The 13,054-nt window shown below is 47.2% G+C and overlaps 1 protein-coding gene across 2 annotated transcripts in view; it reads right to left on the bottom strand.

Annotated features, from left to right (window-relative positions):
- The window catches only part of OSBPL10 (oxysterol binding protein like 10), a 285,389-nt gene extending 277,785 nt beyond the window's left edge, over positions 1 to 7,604 (bottom strand). For both annotated transcript variants that reach the window (XM_023620803.2, XM_023620804.2), the window contains exon 1: positions 6,837 to 7,604. In XM_023620803.2, the coding sequence (XP_023476571.1) occupies positions 6,837 to 7,117 (281 nt within the window). In that variant the 5' untranslated portion in view covers positions 7,118 to 7,604. The remainder of the gene's footprint in view (positions 1 to 6,836) is intronic.
- Between the last annotated feature and the right edge of the window lie 5,450 nt (positions 7,605 to 13,054).

Here is a 13,054-nt window from a genome sequence, read left to right as displayed (position 1 = left end):
AAAGAAACCCAAAGAAATTCCAACTTGCCCGTTAAAGGAAATTAGGTTTACTCACTGACATTAGAAACAATTTCCCTCATAATATTACCTACCTTACATTGCCCAAGGGGTCCGCCTAATAGACAGAGATGAATGACTCCACCAGCCCGCGCCAACAAGCCCCCTGACAGACACCCTATGGGGGAATGACTGTAAGGGACGGGGTGAGGGGGGAGCTGCTGCTTCTTGATCTGGGTGTGTTCTGTTCATGAAAATTCATTGAACTATGTACACTTAGGAATTGTGTAATTTCCTGAATGTACATTAGACCTGAAATTAACCCTAACAAACTCAGTTATTCAGAGATTACGTGAAAAGGCATGAGCAGCTTTTCTTTTTCTCAATAACTTTTTCAAACCGCAAAATGGATGCAAGTTCACCTTAGGAAAAAAAATAATGGAAAAAAAAAAAAGAGAGAGTGCCAGCCCTGATGGCCTAGTGGTTACAGTTCGGCACTGTCACAGCTTCCACGGCCCAGGTTTGCTTCCTGGTCTCAGAACCACACCACCCATCTGTCAGTAGCCATGCTGTGGCAGCAGCTCACAGAGAAGAACCAGAAGGACTTACAACTAGGATATACAAACATGCACTGGGGCTTTGGGGAGGAAAAAAAAGAGAGATGAGAAGAAAAGAAAAATCACCCATAATCCCACCAGCCAAGGAAAACCATGGTAACTATTTGCATAAATCTCCTCAAATATATGTACATTTTAAGGTGGGGGGATGGGGGGGCAGATCCCTCAGAGAGTAGTTAACACAAGGCAGGTGCTCAATGAATATTTTGAATCATATTATATACCATTTTGTAACCTAGGCAACCACCCCTTTATTATAATTATCAATGAAGCAATCTAGTACACCTAAAGGATTTGAGTGTGCAGACTCAGAACAATCTGGCAACCTAGACAGCAAGACGTGTGAATACTTCATAAGTACGCGAGGGCAAGAAGATAAAACCCAGAGAAGTGATTCTCAACCCTGGTATCACCAATTCCTCTCAAATTATGGGAATACTCAAAGAATCATTCATTTTAATTCAGTGTGGTTTTAAAAGTTAATATACACCCCCAATGACTTTTCCTCAAAACCCTGGGAGATCATGGCTAGGGGCTTAACACTGCACATTCTCAAAGCATGTCATTAATGCAGATCAAGTCAAAAGCAAGCCCTGGATATTTGGTCACTAAAGGCCCACAGTGGATGGGCTGTGGTGGGCCCCAGGTCAGGGTGGGGACGTCACAAGAAAAGTCAGACTTCTTGACCCAGATGACATGGACTGATGGCTGCAGACAGCAGGGCAAATGATACACATACTAACTCAAAGACAAGGCTTGAGCAGGTAGAGATCCAAGAATTACAACAGTAGCTAGCACTGGCCAAAATAGAACTACACCCTGGTTTGTTTGCTTCTCTGTCATTCATTGGTTTTCTTAATCATTCACTATTTACTGAACCCTTATCATATGCCAGACCTTGTTCGAGGCACTGGGGATACAGCAGTGAACAAGACAGACAAATGTATTCTCTGTCCCCAGGGAGCTTCCATCTAGTGCGGAGACAAGAGTAAAAACATGGAGCACGTCTGATGATGTGAGAGTTACAGAGAAACAGAAAGCAGGGAAGGGAGCAGGGATTAGAGGCTGGAGGAAGGGAGTAAGTCACTTCCCGTAGACATGCAAACGTTTGATTCCAAGTGTTAAAATGATTCCTTCAGGGGCCAGCCTGGTGGCACAGTGGTTAACTGCACACGTTCCGCTTTGGTGGCCCAGGGTTCACCCGTGCGGATCTCGGGTGTGGACGTGGCACCGCTCGGCAAGCCATGCTGTGGCAGGCGTCCCACATATAAAGTAGAGGAAGATGGGCACAGATGTTAGCTCAGGGCCAGTCTTCCTCAGCAAAAAGAGGAGGACTGGCAGCAGTTAGCTCAGGGCTAATCTTCCTCAAAAAAAAAAAAAAGATTCCTTCAAAATGAAGTCATCATCTCCTTCTCAAAGAACTCTGTGATAATGACGTTAATGGGGTTCCAGGGTAACCACAGCATTCAGAAAATAAACCAAGAATCTTATGGACCAGAAAGGGTCCAGTGAAGAAGGGACAAACCAAAGACCCAACAACAGCTTCCACTTCTGATCCTGCTGAGCACCATCCTCAGCCCCTTAGACATCAGCATCCTGAGTTAAGCCTCACACTGAACCACTGAGAAGGATAACAGCATGGTCACCATGTAGCAGGAAGGAAGACAGAAGCCCAGAGCAAGCAAGGAACTGGCCCAAGGCGACACATGTGCTGAACGCTGATGTCAGGATTTGGCTTAGAGTCCACACTATTTCTACTCTCCAAATAAATGTCCACTGGTGGCCTCAGGTTTTCTTTTGCCAACACTTGACTTCTTTAACCTATTGAAGATTTGCCTTTCAGTGTTTTACTGAGTTCTTACAACCCCACCAAACACCAAAAAAATGAATTGGAGGCTGGTTTCCTATTTGCAGTGTCGTCTTCTCTCCAAACAGAAAAACTGAATGGCAATGAAGAACCTCAAATATTCAAATATCACTTCCTAGATCCAATTAGAAATTATTTCCCCAAGCACCTGACATTACGAGCAACCTCAAAGGAGTTCCATCTTGGCTTAAGACCAAAATTAGCCTTACGGCAAATGAGAGTTACATAGCCAATTTCTCACTAGGTGTAGACATCTCAAACTGAACACAGCTCAAATGGAATTCTTGGTTGTCCCACATCCTACCCACCAACACTTTCCTCCCCTGTGACCCTCATCTCCATAAAGGACACCTCCACCTCCCACCCTCTCAGTCCTACAAACTCAAGAGTCATCCTTGACCTCCCTCCTTCTCTCACCTCAACATGCCCAATCCATCCGCAATTTCTATCCTCCCCACTCCAACTCTGTCCCTTTTCTCCATTTCCCATGTCCCCCAAGTCCAAGCCCCCACCATCACTTGCCTGAACCACCATGACGGGCTGGCTCCTAATGGGTCTCTCTGTTTCCCAGTCTGGCCCCTTGAAAATTCCATCTCTGCATAGTAGCTAGAGTGAACTCTTTAAATCAGACCAGATGGTGTCACCTCCCTGTCTAAAATCCTTCTGGGCAACCAAAATATAGTCTTAAATTCTTCTCCCAGCCTAGAAGGTACTGTGTGATCTGGCACTGGCCTGCTTCCCTAAGCTGTTGGGGTTCACTCTCCCCCTGCTTCACTCCATATGAAAGCAAAAAGACAGTGCACTAGATTAAAAGGCAAATAGGAGTAAAAAGACACTAGATCCACACAAAATTATTTCCGTAAGTACTTGCCTTTATTTCATCATCTTTTTTCTTTTTCTTTCTTTTCCTTTTTTTTTCTTGTGAGGAAGACTGGCCCTAATCTAACAACATCTGTTGCCAATCTTCCCCTTTTTGCTTGAGGAGGATAGTCCCCGAGCTAACATCTGTGCCAATCTTCCTCTATTTTGTATGTGGGACGCTGCCACAGCACGGCTTGAAGAGCAGTGTCGGCCTGCACCTGGGATCCAAATCCGCGAACCCCAGGCCGCCAAAGCAGAGAGCATGAACTTGACTACTATGCCACCAGGCTAGCCCTTCATCATTTTTAAAACATTTTTTTAATCTTCATAGCACCTGCCTCTTTTTGAAATTTTTTTGTTCATCATTTAGATGTATTTACTCTTTAACACCATCCTATAAATCTATATACCATGCTATTATATCTGAAATATTTTTTAATATCTATAATAATGAATTACAGAAATTCTTTAATGCATAGTTTCCCCATGCTCTGATTATTTCACACTCTCTCAGCCAATGAGTATGAGCCAAGTGTCCCAGACATATTCTAAGACGAGTATGACCCACAACGTGCAGTTTTGTCTCCTGTGACCTCTCTTTATGTCATTTATTTTGTATTCTGGCCCAAACTGCCTTCCTAAGGGCATAGTGATGGGACTGAGAGTGCTACAAATAAAATAAAGCAGGGTATGATACTGAATATTAAAATGTAAGCTTTACTGCAACTTGAGGAAATGTAAGAGGATACCAGAGTGAAAACTATTAGTGGGTGATTGGTGTTAAGACCCAGGAGCTGGTAAGGGGCATTATCAACAGCGTGGCAGCCTGAGAACACACACCAAGAACTTTGCGGCTAGAGATTTGTCACTACCTGTGAACAATTTGAAAAGAAATGCCAAAGAAACATGTCATGAGGCCGCAAAATGAAGGTAACTTCAATCAGGCAGCCCACCTATTGCAGCAAGGCATTCCCCTGGAGTGGGGAGGTGCGGGCAACGTCTACTTTTTAATTCTACTATTTCATGAGAAGATGCCCATGTGTTTTGTTCACTGGAGCAGCTTCAGCTCCTAGAACAATGCCTGGCACATAGTAGATCCTCAATAAAAGGCTCTGAAAAAGAATAAAATAAAATGGGGCTGGCCCAGTGGTGTAGCGGTTAAGTTCGCACATTCTGCTTTGGCGGCCCGGGGTTCACCAGTTCAGATCCCAGATGCTAACATGGCACCACTTGGCAAGCCATGCTGCAGTAGGCATCCCACAAATAAAGTAGATGAAGATGGGCATGGATGTTAGCTCAGGGCCAGTCTTCCTCAGCAAAAAGAGGAGGATTGGCAGCAGATGTTAGCTCAGGGCTGATCTTCCTCAAAATAAACATATAAATAAAAGGCTCTGAATAAATAAACGAACAAATGAATATATTTTCAAGGTTTCTATCTTTATTCTCTCTTCCTTTGCACTGATCCTGATCTCCCTTTTTAAGACCCCTTGAGAAGCGAGACGTGAGCAATCACAGAGCCATCATAAATCTTCTCCAGATCACTAATGGACCCTCAGCCACAGTTCAGAAAACACGGTTGTGGGAAACATAAACCCGACACAGAGATGTTAACCATTAGAAAGAGACAACGCTTTTGGAGTCAGCGGTAGACTTAAAAAATCCTGAGTCTACTGTGGTAAGAACAAACATCGGCAGGCAGCTCTAAACCACAGTAAACAAACTCAATAAAGATGAGAGCTCAGCAGTGTACACAGAACATTCCACCTGTGTAGCCTGCAATCATGTAGGTATTATCATGATTATTAATTTTGCCTCTTCTCAATCTGGCCTCCAACCTAGATACCCCAGTGGATTTAAAATTATACAAAAGCATGAGTTACTCCAATTCCTCCCAAATCCACTCCAAAGAACAAATCCTTTAATATACATGGCAGGTAAAAATCCCATCCCCAAGTAAAATAACTGTAATCCAGGGTAAAAGCTCTGCTGGCCTCAGAAGCTACTTGGAAAAAAAAGCATTAAAAGTGATTGCCCAACACACAAACCAAAAGCCGTCACCAACAAGGCACCTTGAGATGCCATTAACAAGACACAATTACCAAGAAGTGAAATCAGATTTAGTCATCTCACTTCTCTCTCGTCCTACACACTCTCTTCGTTTTCAGCTTTCAAGAACTGAAGGGGAAAAGGGAGAGGAAGAGCAGACACGGGGGCTATTCTGAGAAATAAAAAGATCCAAAAGTTTAAGTGTAACTTCCACTAACTAGTAGGACATCTCCAAGGAAACCCAGGCAACGCCGAGAGTGCTCTGTCTCTACTGTCAATATAGAAACAACTCGGTTTCCACACTTAGGAAGTCACCTTCCTCCTGGTTGAGTTTCATGTAAATAATTGCCTGATAGGTTTCAACTGGAAGTAATCTGAGCCTTTCCAAAGGATCTGCAGGGAGAGATGACCAAGTAATCTGTGTAACCAGCAGAGATAAGAGCTCCCAGGAAGTGATTCAGATTTCAGAGCATTCTGAAGAACCCCAAGTCCTAAGATCCAAGGGCTATTAAGAGCAGGACAAAAGATCTCATCAAGAGCCTCTCCCAAAAGCCCCATTCTCCTTGCGTGGACATTTGTACTTCCCTCTGGCTTGTTTCTGAAAAACAAAGTAAAAAAATGTAAACAGCAATGCCACACCTGCTCCTTCCAAGTCTTCCTCACTCTTCTCACTATCTAGTCCACATAGGACGCCTCCCCATGTGTGCTGAGTCCCTTCCCTTGACATCCCCATCCTTCCACGTGTCCATAACTAGGCTTCCCAACTGTGAGGGCAAAGTGAGCAGGGAACTTCAAACGGCACCAAACGGGGAAAAACAATAATGATGGTGATAATTTAAATAGCACACTGCCCATTTCGAAAGGGGAGGGTGTCTTTTTTTTTTTTTAAACTAATCTTCCATTGCAAAGATTGGAGGTTCCAAGCCCCAAGTGGGCAGGGGGTAGCATGCGCACCGGAAGGTGCCGAAGATAAGTGGCAAGTTTTTGTTGGTGGTGGTGTTTTTAAATGCCAAAGTTTTAAATGAACTATGTTATGGAGAGAATCGCCGTGGTGGGACCATTTCATCCAGGCATAAAGCACGCCCCCTCTGCCTCCCTTTCTCAGCCGTTCTTCAGGGTCGCGAGAAACCACTGGCAGGCAGGGCCCGGAGACCAGCGCGCTCCTTCTGCCACTCCAGTTCCTGCAGGTGCCAGCACAGAAGAAAACCAAGGCTCTCGCCTGCCTCCCCGCCACTGTGGTGCGGTCCTGGGGTAGGGTCACGGCGCGCCCCATCCTAGGCACCTCACCTGGAGAGGAGCAGGGACGCAGGAAGGGCACTCGTGAGGAGGCAGCACCGAGTTCGCTGGTGGCACAATCGCGCGCGCACACACTCACATACACACCGAGCGGCGCGCAGGGAGGGGCGCGCGGTGGCGCGGGCGGCGGGCGCGGGCGGCGGGCGCGTTACCTGTTCTGCCAGCCCTGGAGGAGGTTGGTGTATTTGCTGAGCACGCCCTCGAGCGCCGGCTCCCTCCTGCGGCCGCCTCCCCCGGACGGGCTAGCGGCCACCGAGCCGGGGCTACTGCGGCTGCCCCCGCCGCCGAGCCCGGCTGCCGCCGACCGGCTGGAGACCCCCCGGCCCGCCAGGGAGCAGGAGGGCGAGGAGCCCGCCGAGGTGGCGCGGCTGCTGCTGCGGCTGCTGCTATTGCTGCCCCCGCCGCCGTCTGCGCCCTGGGCCGCCCTCTCCATGGTCCGTGCGCGCCCGGGACGCGGGTACCCGCCGCGGTGGCGGCCCCGGCGCTGGGGCTCCTGGCGTGACGGCGGCGGCGGCGGCTGCTGCTACAGCTCCGGGCGCCCAGGCCGCGCGTGGCTGCTCCAAATCCCCGGGAAATGCCTGACTCATACAGGAGGAAGAGGAGGAGGAGGCGAAGGAGAGCTGGGAAGGAAGCCAAAGGGGCTGGATGCAGCTGCGGCCGCCCCTCCTCCCGCCGCGGCCCCGGCCCCGGCCCCTCCCTCCGCACTAGTTTCCCTGGCAAGTTCGGAGCGGGCGGCGGGTTCGACGAGCCCTCCTCGGGTTCCTCCTCCTCTTCTTTTGCGTCCTAACTCAGGGACTAGCTGGGGGCGCTCCCCGCCGCCGATGCGCAGGGTGGGCACGCCCTAAGTCCACACCCTGTTACCCCTCGCGTTCCTTCTGCCGCCCCATCTCGGATCGGAAGGGGCAAAAGGCAATCTCTGCGCGTCACTCCCCAGCCCCAACCCACCTCCGGACCTGGAGGGAGGGGCGGCCCCACCCACCCAGGCCACCCGGATATGGACCCGCCCGGCCTAACGCTGGCACCCAGGCACGCTCCTTCTGTCTTCCGCACCAAGCCTGGGCCAGACACACGTACACCGGTAACCTGGAACTTAATCTCCCTGGCAGAGCAAAGTGACTGGGCAGGGAGGTCCTCCAGGTTTTCCGGTGTGTCCGGGAGGGGAAGGGGAGGACATATGATTTTCACAGGTAAGCTCAGCCTAGCCGTTTGCTCGCAGGGGAGTCATCATAAATGCATACTGGACGCCAGGGCCGGGACTGAGTGAGGCAAGAGAACTCTCGGGCTCCTGCAAGTGGCACCTTAAATTGAGTGCCCTCGGCGCCACACTTGGCTCACCCAATCCCCACCCTGATGGCCACACATAAACCTGGCAAGTCAAAACCTACCTGGTGGTATCCTACAGCACCGAGCACCTGGGAGTCAGAAGCTCTGAAACAGGGAAGACTGCTATGAAAGCAAAGGAAATCACTATTTACATAGTGAAGTATCCTATGTTTTGGCTGTAACTTCTGCCCCCATCCCCACCTCAAGATACACTGAGCTGCAACTGGTTTTCTGTAACAAAAATTGTTGCTCTTTGGCAAAAGTAGATGGGTTGTACTCTCTCACACCCAATAATAATTTTTGTGAATATAAATATCCAGTACAATCGGGAGGTAATTTGTGTATAAAGTGTGAGGTATAGGGCTTTAGATTTTTTGTATAGAAATGTTCAACTTCTCCAGCACTGGAGGATGGGAGACCTTGTGGAAGAGAGAGAGAGAGCCCAGCTGTCCCAGCCAAGGCCAACCTAGACCATCCAGCCAATGCTCAAACATGTGAGGAGACCCAGTCAGGATCAGCACAGTAAAAACGAATTCAGACTTTCTGGGAGTAATTTTGCAATACGTGAGCCATACTTACAACATGCGGTTTGACCCAGTCATTGTAATTCCAGTATCTTAGTCTAAGGAAATAACTAATGTACAAGATTATTTAAAGTGTTACCAATTTCACCTGACTCCAGTGGGCCTCTGACCCATACTAGGAGGAGCTCTCATGAGGGGCCCACAGGTAGGCCTGGTACCCACCACATGTCCCTCCCTTGAAGGCTCCTTTCCATTTAGTGTTTGAAACAAAATTGAAGCTGAGTGTTCCATAGCACAAGCTTGATTCAATGGCCACAGAATGGAGAGGTGGGAACTTAGTTCACAAGTCAACTTCTCAGCTCCCGGGGGTGATAAAGCAGCTTTTATAAGGGGTCCAGGTAAAGAAGGGGAGGAATATTCACAGTAATTCAGGGAAATGGGCAGGCTTTCCTGGGGAGCAAGGGTGCCACCTCTTGTCTTTCCTTATTTGGTTATAGCCAGCCATTGCCATGGCCATGTTGCCTTCAACTGGGTTTAATTGGATTTGACCTATGTCAGCCATCTTCTCCTTCCTCTCTGTGTAGTTTACCGGAAGCTAAAGGGAACATGTCAGGCTTATTCTGAGCAGGGTGGTGGTTAACATCTTATGGGGGTCGGTGGGCAGGTAACAAAAGAACATGCTTTGTAATAACAAAAGTTTGAAATACCATAGTGTGCATCAATAGTGGAATGATTAAATCAGAGTGGGTATATACTCTAGAACTGTTACAAATGATGATATAGCTCTAAAGGAAACTGTCCATATGATATACTTCAGTCAACAAAGCACATTAGAAATCATTACATATACACATATTTTTTAAGATTTTTTATTTTTCCTTTTTCTCCCCAAAGACCCCCAGCACATAGTTGTGTATTTTTAGTTGTGGGTCCTTCTAGTTGTGGCATTCGGGATGCCGCCTCAGCATGGCTTGATGAGTGGTGCCATGTCTGGGCCCAGGATCCGAACCAGCGAAACCCTGGACCACCAAAGCAGAGCATGTGAACTTACCCACTTGGCACAGGGCTGGCCCCAGAAATCATATATTTTATAGTATGAACCTGTTTTGGAATAAGATAATATGTAACTACATTTCTGTATAGAAAGGTGTCGAAAGATATTTATATATGTCAATTATTAATAGTGGTTTCCTCTGGGGAGGTATTAGAGATGATTTTTCACTTTCTACATTATACCTTTGTGTATGTGAATCTTTAAAAATGAGCACCTGGGGGCCGGCCCGGTGGTGCAGTGGTTAAGTTCGCATGTTCCGCTTCGGCGGCCTGGCGTTTGCTGGTTTGGATCCCGGGTGCAGACATGGCACCACTTGGCAAGCCATGCTGTGGTAGGCATCCCACATATAAAGTGGAGGAAGATGGGCATGGACGTTAGCTCAGGGCCAGTCTTCCTCAGCAAAAAGAGGAGGATTGGCAGCAGATGTTAGCTCAGGGCTGATCTTCCTCAAAAAAAAAAAAGCATTTTAATAAAATTAACCATCAAAACAAGGATATAATTTACATTTTGGAAAAATGTTAATATAATGTATATATAGCTGTGCTGCAAAGCTACATATGACCCTTGGAGTGATTTGATTTTCCTGGTTGGAACCTCAGGGTCATCTTAATGGAGCTGCTTGTTCATAGGATGGCAGACTGTCCACATTCTAATGGTAGTGTTTTCCTCTTCGTACTAGATGATAAAGTTGCATGTACACTTCACAACCGAAGTTCAGGCAGCGGGCTGTATTTGCAACAACATTGGACTTGGCAACACAAATGGAAAGGAGCCTTCAAGGGAGGGACGTATGGTGGGTAGGAGGCCTACCTGTGGGCCCCTCATCGGAGCTCCTCCTAGTATGGGTCAGAGGCCCACTGGAGTCAGGTGAAATTGGTAACACTTTAAATAATCTTGTACATTAGTTATTTCCTTAGACTAAGATACTGGAATTACAATGACTGGGTCAAACCGCATGTTGTAAGTATGGCTCACGTATTGCAAAATTACTCCCAGAAAGTCTGAATTCGTTTTTACTGTGCTGATCCTGACTGGGTCTCCTCACATGTTTGAGCATTGGCTGGATGGTCTAGGTTGGCCTTGGCTGGGACAGCTGGGCTCTCTCTCTCTCTTCCACAAGGTCTCCCATCCTCCAGTGCTGGAGAAGTTGAACATTTCTATGCAAAAAATCTGAAGCTCTATACCTCACACTTTATACACAAATTACCTTGAAATGGATCAAAAACTAAAAGGTGAAACATAAAACTATTAGGCTTTTAGAAGAAAACATAGGAGAATTCTTTATGAGTTTGGGTTAGGAAAATAGAGCACATACACATTACCTTTTGTGAAAAGGGAAGGTTGATGAAGAGGGCAGAACCAAGGGTTCAGAGAGGGGAGTCAAGAACCACAGAGGTTACTCCCAGGCTGAGACCTCGTCAAGGAACTTGCAACTGAACTGCCATTTGCCTGACTGGATTTTATTTTATTTTATTTTTCATTTTTTATTTTTTTGAGGAAGATTAGCCCTAAGCTAACATCTGCTGCCAATCTTCCTCTTTTTGCTGAGGAAGACTGGCCCTGAGCTAACATCCATGCCCATCTTCCTCTACTTTATATGTGCGTACTTAACCACTGTGCCATGGGGCTGGCCCGCCTGACTGGATTTTAGAACTGCCGTGGACCACTGAATCCTTCAGCCCTCCTGTTTTCCCTCTTTCTGAACAGGAATATCTGGAGCAGTTATCCGACGCCTGTGCATCATTTATGTGGGGGGGGGAGGGGGGCAATAACCCATTTCTTCAATTTTACAGTTCACAAGAACTAAACTGGGGCCGCCCGGTGGCACAGCGGTTGAGTTCACATGTTCTACTTCTCGGCGGCCTGGGGTTCACCAGTTTGGATCCAGGTGCAGACATGGCACCACTTGGCACGCCATGCTGTGGTAGGCATCCCACATATAAAGCAGAGGAAGATGGGCACGGACGTTAGCTCAGGGCCAGTCTTCCTCAGCAAAAAGAGGAGGATTGGCAGCAATTAGCTCAGGGCTAGTCTTCCTCAAAAAAAAAAAAAAAAAGAACTAAACTCAACGAGCTGATCTTAAGGATCTGCACGTGAGGAGCTCTCCTCTCCTGGACCGGACTTAGATGACAAGATTCTGGACTTCAAGCTGGTGCAGTGATGAATAAGTCTCTTGAGGGCCCTTGAGGAGTACATGAGTGTATTTTGCTCATAGGAGGAATATAATTTGTCACCAGGGTGGACTGTAGTGGCTTCAAAGATATGTCTACAAATTCTGCAATACGCCTCCCTTCCAGAGGTGGAGCTTAATTCCCCTCACCTTGAGTGTGGATGGACTTGCCGACCCACTTCTGATGAATAGAACATGGCGGAAGTGGTGAGATGTCACATCCAAGGTCAGGTTCTAAAAAGACGATGGTTTCTGTCGCAGGTGAGTTCTCTGTCTCTTCCTCTCTCTCTCATCACTCACGCTAGGGCAGCCAGCTGCCGTATCATAAGGACACTCAGGAAGCCTGTGGAGAGGAGTTAAGGCATGCCAGCCCCTGTGTGAGTCACCTTGAAAGCAGATTTTCGAAGGCCAGCTAACCACCACGAGTGACCTTGGCAGCAGACCGTCGCTCGGTCAAGCCTTGCGATGACTGCAGCCCCGACAGACAGCTTGACTGCAACCTCCTGAGGGTCAGAAGGACCCAGCGAAGCTGCTTCCAGTTTCCTGGCCCCCAGAAACTGTGCGATAATAAATGCTTTTGTTTTAAACCACTAAATTTGGGATAATTGTTACTCAGTAATAGATAACTAATACAGATGGCTACCTTGAAGCCTGTCATTTTGTGCTTTTTATCTCTTTGGTTCCTTCTTACTACCATTGACCAACTTTTCATATTCTGAAGATATGAAGAAGGGAAAAGAAGAGAATTCAGGGCAGGTTTAAATAGATGTATCAGTATGGTATTGGCAAAAGCATAGACAAGTAGAAAAATGGAACAGAATAGAGAATCTAGCAGTAGTTCCACATAAATATAGCCAATTGATTTTTGACAAAAGTGCAGAGGCAATTCAGCAGAGCTTTCTGTGTTCTTTTCCTATTGCTGCTGTGAAATATTACCACAACCTTAATGGCTTAAAACAACACAAATTCATTTTCTGTCAGTTCTGGCAGTCAGAAGTCCAAAAATGGGTCTTACAGGCTAAAATCAAGGTATCAGCAGGGCTGTATTTTTTTGGAAGGTTCTAGCAGAGAATCAGTCCCTTGCCTTATCCAGCTTCTAGAAGCCACCTGCGTTCCTTAACTCATAGTCCTTTCCAGCAATGGCATCACTCCAGCCTCTGCTTCCATCAGTTCATTTCCTTCTCTGCTTCCGACCCTCCTGTGTCCCTCTTTAGAAACATTCTTGCGATTACATTGGGCCCAGCTGGGTGATCTTTTCCACCAATGATGCTGGAACAACTGGACATTAATATGCAAAAA

The sequence above is a fragment of the Equus caballus genome, chromosome 16, assembly GCF_041296265.1.
Source record: "Equus caballus isolate H_3958 breed thoroughbred chromosome 16, TB-T2T, whole genome shotgun sequence".
In the NCBI taxonomy this organism is placed as follows: domain Eukaryota; kingdom Metazoa; phylum Chordata; class Mammalia; order Perissodactyla; family Equidae; genus Equus; species Equus caballus.
This window is presented reverse-complemented; position numbering and strand designations above follow the sequence as displayed.